This window comes from Pristiophorus japonicus, chromosome 5, assembly GCF_044704955.1.
Source record: "Pristiophorus japonicus isolate sPriJap1 chromosome 5, sPriJap1.hap1, whole genome shotgun sequence".
In the NCBI taxonomy this organism is placed as follows: Eukaryota; Metazoa; Chordata; class Chondrichthyes; family Pristiophoridae; genus Pristiophorus; species Pristiophorus japonicus.
This window is the reverse complement of record NC_091981.1, coordinates 30,498,882-30,504,391: the sequence shown is the minus strand read 5'-3', so window position 1 is coordinate 30,504,391 and position 5,510 is coordinate 30,498,882. Positions and strand designations below refer to the sequence as shown.

At 57.3% G+C, this 5,510-nt stretch overlaps 1 protein-coding gene across 1 annotated transcript; it reads left to right on the top strand.

Annotated features, from left to right (window-relative positions):
* The first annotated feature begins 3,345 nt into the window (after nucleotides 1–3,345).
* Nucleotides 3,346–4,932, top strand: LOC139264059 (uncharacterized). Its single transcript, XM_070880156.1, has one exon. It carries the CDS (start codon nucleotides 3,346–3,348, stop codon nucleotides 4,930–4,932), a length of 1,587 nt encoding a protein of 528 aa, XP_070736257.1.
* The last annotated feature ends 578 nt before the right edge of the window (nucleotides 4,933–5,510 follow it).

Below are 5,510 nucleotides of genomic sequence, written 5' to 3'. Positions count from 1 at the left end.
CCGACCTCCGCTCCACGCCGCTTCCGACCTCCGCTCCACGCCGCTTCCGACCTCCGCTTCCGACCTCCGCTCCACGCCGCTTCCGACCTCCGCTTCCGACCTCCGCTCCACGCCGCTTCCGACCTCCGCTCCACGCCGCTTCCGACCTCCGCTTCCGACCTCCGCTCCACGCCGCTTCCGACCTCCGCTTCCGACCTCCGCTCCACGCCGCTTCCGACCTCCGCTCCACGCCGCTTCCGACCTCCGCTTCCGACCTCCGCTCCACGCCGCTTCCGACCTTCACTCTCAACCTCCGCTCCACGCCGCTTCCGACCTCTGCTCCTCTCCGCTTCCGACCTCCGCTCCCGACCTCCGCACCTCACCACTTCCGACCTCCGCTCCACGCCGCTTCCGACCTCCGCTTCCGACCTCCGCTCCACGCCGCTTCCAACCTCCGCTCCTCACCACTTCCGACCTCCGCTCCTCTCCGCTTCCGACCTCTGCTCCCGACCTCCGCACCTCACCACTTCCGACCTGCGCTCCCGACCTCCGCTCCTCACCACTTCCGACCTCCGCTCCTCTCCGCTTCCGACCTCTGCTCCCGACCTCCGCACCTCACCACTTCCGACCTCCGCTCCTCTCCGCTTCCGACCTCCGCTCCACGCCGCTTCCGACCTCCGCTCCACGCCGCTTCCGACCTCCGCTTCCGACCTGCGCTCCCGACCTCCGCTCCTCACCACTTCCGACCTCCGCTCCTCTCCGCTTCCGACCTCCGCTCTCGACCTCCGCTCCTCACCACTTCCGACCTCCGCTCCTCTCCGCTTCCGACCTCCGCTCTCGACCTCCGCTCCACGCCGCTTCCAACCTCCGCTCCTCACCACTTCCGACCTCCGCTCTCGACCTCCGCTCCACGCCGCTTCCGACCTCCGCTCTCGACCTCCGCTCCTCTCCGCTTCCGACCTCTGCTCCCGACCTCCGCACCTCACCACTTCCGACCTGCGCTCCCGACCTCCGCTCCTCTCCGCTTCCGACCTCCGCTTCCGACCTCCGCTCCACGCCGCTTCCAACCTCCGCTTCCAACCTCCGCTCCACGCCGCTTCCAACCTCCGCTTCCAACCTCCGCTTCCGACCTCCGCTCCACGCCGCTCCCGACCTCCGCTCCTCACCACTTCCGACCTCCGCTCCTCTCCGCTTCCGACCTCCGCTCCCGACCTCCGCTCCACGCCGCTCCCGACCTCCGCTCCTCACCACTTCCGACCTCCGCTCCTCACCGCTGTTGATTCTGTTGCTGGGATGGCTAGCTTTTTTTGATTTACCCACAGCTGCAGCCTTGTGCTCCAAACTGCTCCTCTGACTGTCCCATGAAGTCGGGTTTTTTTTGATCTGCCCAGTCAGAAGAGCAGTTTGGAGCACGAGCTGAGGAATATCTACCCAACTGCTCACTAAGGAGTAGAGTGTGGAACTGAGAGGTGTGAGCAAATGAAGCAGCCAGCTGAAGACTGCAAGACACCCAGTTTAAAGTTTCATTCAGAAGGCGGCACCAGTCGAAAGTTGACAGTGCAGCATGCCTTCATTACTGCAGTGAAGTATCATTCTCCATTATGTGCTCAAGTCCTAAAGCGAGACTTGAACCCACAAAACATCTGACTCAAAGGCAAGAAATTAAGGTTTTTGTTTTATTGGAGGGCAGAGCACTCTGACAAAAGATGGTTCTCAGGCTCCAGTATTTCAATATGATGGATATTTGCAGACTTTCTGTCAAATATTTATAATACATCAGCGACTTGTTTTCCTTAATAGTTCATGATTATACATAAAAAAGCAATTAAATATTACAAATAGTGAGAAACCTAGGTGAGGAGTCAAGGGTCAAAGAGCAACATAACCAAGTTTGAAAAGATTGGGAATTACAACAAGGGAAACCAAGCAGCAATGATCAGCTCAAAGGACAAGTCTTGTTTGGCATTGTGAACATCTCTCACCACCTTACCAACTCCAGGTATACTTTCCATAAGTGATATATTTTACCGAATCTAATCCAACCCCATTATAATACAGTTCTCATTTCTGCCAAAGTTATTGATTTCAATCAAACTTGGGCCAACTGAAACAAGATTGATCTGGGACAAAGAGTATAGGAAGGAGTCACGGCGACTGAAGTCCTGACTGTGTAATGCCCAGGCAATAACATTCATCATCATGTCACTTAGTGTAAATGATACTTTGAAAAATGCTTTTTAGCTTTATGAATCATTCCCCAATTCAACTTCATTCAAAGCCATTACGATTAATGTCCATTAATAAAATCTGGTAGCTCTCCAATGGCAATCTATTTTAATTTCGGAGGGACAGACCAATGTTTAATCATTCAGTTTGCCCAGATCCGGCACAGCAAATTTATAATGTTGTGATCATTAGTTGACATGCAGTGGGAACCTCGTGCATATTGCAAACTGAAAAATCGGAAATTAAAAATGATTTTGTTTCATTATTACTGCAAGGGATCCATGTATACTGAATATTTATCAATTGCAAAACTACAATAGAAAGAATCAGATAGCTTACAGAGATATATCTCTCAGCTCAGTTGAGCAATCAATAATTAGTTTAGTCTCCAGAACCCAAATGCCCCCACAATGTACATTGCCTGTACATACAAATATTCCTTCTTTTTCTGTGATGTGAAACACATCTGCATTAAATTATGTTTCTTATATTTTGCTCCCTGGAGACAATTTGGAGTGATGTTCTCTCCTTTCCTGAACATGTGCAGGTTTGCTTCTTCCTGACCTACATCTCCTTCCTATCTCAAAACTAGTAATAGGAATGTCTGATAGTACTTAGACATCACAGAAATATTCGAAAGTAATCAGCAAACTCAAGGGCTCACAATATCATGATCAAGGAGCAATCGATCACCTGTTCACATGAGTGGAATTTAGGTCAAAATCCCCACAGCATATACAGACTCTGTCATACACCACTCAAAACCTGCAATGCCTCACTCTGACCTGGCCAAGCCCCGCTCAAACCCTGCCATGCCCTACAGAGACCCAGCCCCGCCCCACCCCGCTCAGACCCAGCCCTGCTCTGCTCAGACACAGGCCCGCCCCGCTCAGACACGGGCCCGCCCCACTCCGCTCAGACCCAGCCCCGCACTGCTCAGACCCAGCCCCACACCGCTCAGACCCAGCCCCGCCCCCCCCTGCTCAGACCCAGCTCAGCCCTGCTCAGACCCAGCCCAGCCCCTCGCAGACCTTGTCACATGCCACTCAGACCCAGCCCAGCCCCGCTCAGACCCAGCCCCAGCCCCATTCAGACCCAGCCCAGCCCCGCTCAGACCCAGCCCCTCGCAGACCTTGCCACATGCCACTCAGACCCAGCCCAGCCCCGCTCAGACCCAGCCCAGCCCCACTCAGACCCAGCCCCGGCCCCATTCAGACCCAGCCCAGCCCTGCTCAGACCCAGCCCAGCCCCTCGCAGACCCAGCCCAGCCCCGCTCAGACCCAGCCCAACCCCGGCCCCGCTCAGACCCAGCCCAGCCCCGCTCAGACCCAGCCCCGCCCAGCCCCACTCAGACCCAGCCAAGCCCCTCGCAGACCTTGCCACATGCCACTCAGACCCAGCCCAGCCCCGCTCAGACCCAGCCCAGCCCCACTCAGACCCAGCCCCGGCCCCATTCAGACCCAGCCCAGCCCTGCTCAGACCCAGCCCAGCCCCTCGCAGACCCAGCCCAGCCCCGCTCAGACCCAGCCCAACCCCGGCCCCGCTCAGACCCAGCCCAGCCCCGCTCAGACCCAGCCCCGCCCAGCCCCACTCAGACCCAGCCAAGCCCCTCGCAGACCTTGCCACATGCCACTCAGACCCAGCCCAGCCCCGCTCAGACCTAGCCCCGCCCCGCTCAGACCCAGCCCCGGCCCTGCTCAGACCCAGCCCAGCCCTGCTCAGACCCAGCCCAGCCCCTCGCAGACCCAGCCCAGCCCCGCTCAGACCCAGCCCAACCCCGGCCCCGCTCAGACCCAGCCCAGCCCCGCTCAGACCCAGCCCCGCCCAGCCCCACTCAGACCCAGCCAAGCCCCTCGCAGACCTTGCCACATGCCACTCAGACCCAGCCCAGCCCCGCTCAGACCCAGCCCAGCCCCACTCAGACCCAGCCCCGGCCCCATTCAGACCCAGCCCAGCCCTGCTCAGACCCAGCCCCGGCCCTGCTCAGACCCAGCCCCGGCCCCGCTCAGATCCAGCCCCGACCCCGCTCAGACCCAGCCCAGTCCCGTTCAGACCCAGCCCAGTCCCGTTCAGAACCAGCCCAGCCCCGCCCCGCCCCGCTCAGACCCAGCCCCGGCCCTGCTCAGACCCAGCCCCGGCCCTGCTCAGACCCAGCCCAGCCCCGCTCAGATCCAGCCCCGACCCCGCTCAGACCCAGCCCAGTCCCGTTCAGAACCAGCCCAGCCCCGCCCCGCCCCGCTCAGACCCAGCCCCGGCCCTGCTCAGACCCAGCCCAGCCCCGCTCAGATCCAGCCCCGACCCCGCTCAGACCCAGCCCAGTCCCGTTCAGAACCAGCCCAGCCCCGCCCCGCCCCGCTCAGACCCAGCCCCGGCCCTGCTCAGACCCAGCCCCGGCCCTGCTCAGACCCAGCCCCGGCCCTGCTCAGACCCAGCCCAGCCCCGCTCAGACCCAGCCCAGCCCCGCTCAGACCCAGCCCAGTCCCGTTCAGAACCAGCCCAGCCCCGCCCCGCCCCGCTCAGACCCAGCCCCGGCCCTGCTCAGACCTAGCCCAGCCCCGCTCAGAACCAGCCCAGCCCCGCTCAGACCCAGCCCAGCCCCGCTCAGACCCAGCCCCGTCATATTCGGACCCAGCTATGCATCATTCAGCCCACTGCTGCAGTAATATGGCCAATGGAATTAGTCACAGCAACTGGCTGTTGCCTGAAGCTTCACAATCTGGAGTTTGAAGGCTGCCAGTGATTTAAAAGGTAGTTCTTAAGGTAACTTCATTGTCATTAGCAGTTTGGTTGTCCGTAAAGCGTTTGTATTCTGAAGCAGGATGTTAAAAACTGATGTGTGAGCATCCTTTGGCAATACTTTAGACACAAGCCTCAGTGCATCTAACCTTAACAATTCACAGAAATATCCATGATTGTCATACCTTGATATTTTACATTGACATATGTTAATAGTGATTTCCCTTTTTAAAATGGCATTTTGAAATGGCTAAATCTTCGCATGAGAAATGCCAACCGAGAAAACCGAGTGCATTGTACCAACATTTGCATTCTTAAATTCTGAAAAACATGGATTGTACGTTTGAATTACAGCTGCAAACTTTAAACTTGAAAGTACAATCATTGAAATCATACCACACGGTGTCTTAAATCTGTAGATGTAATGTAGACGACAAAGATCTTCCACTGTGTGCCTGCACACCAAGATCCAAGAATGTTAAAAGTGTATGAGACATTACTTCAAATTGAATGTTACAGTATAACCTAGAAATGTATCAATATCCTTCCTATTCTGGTTTTTTTAAGCC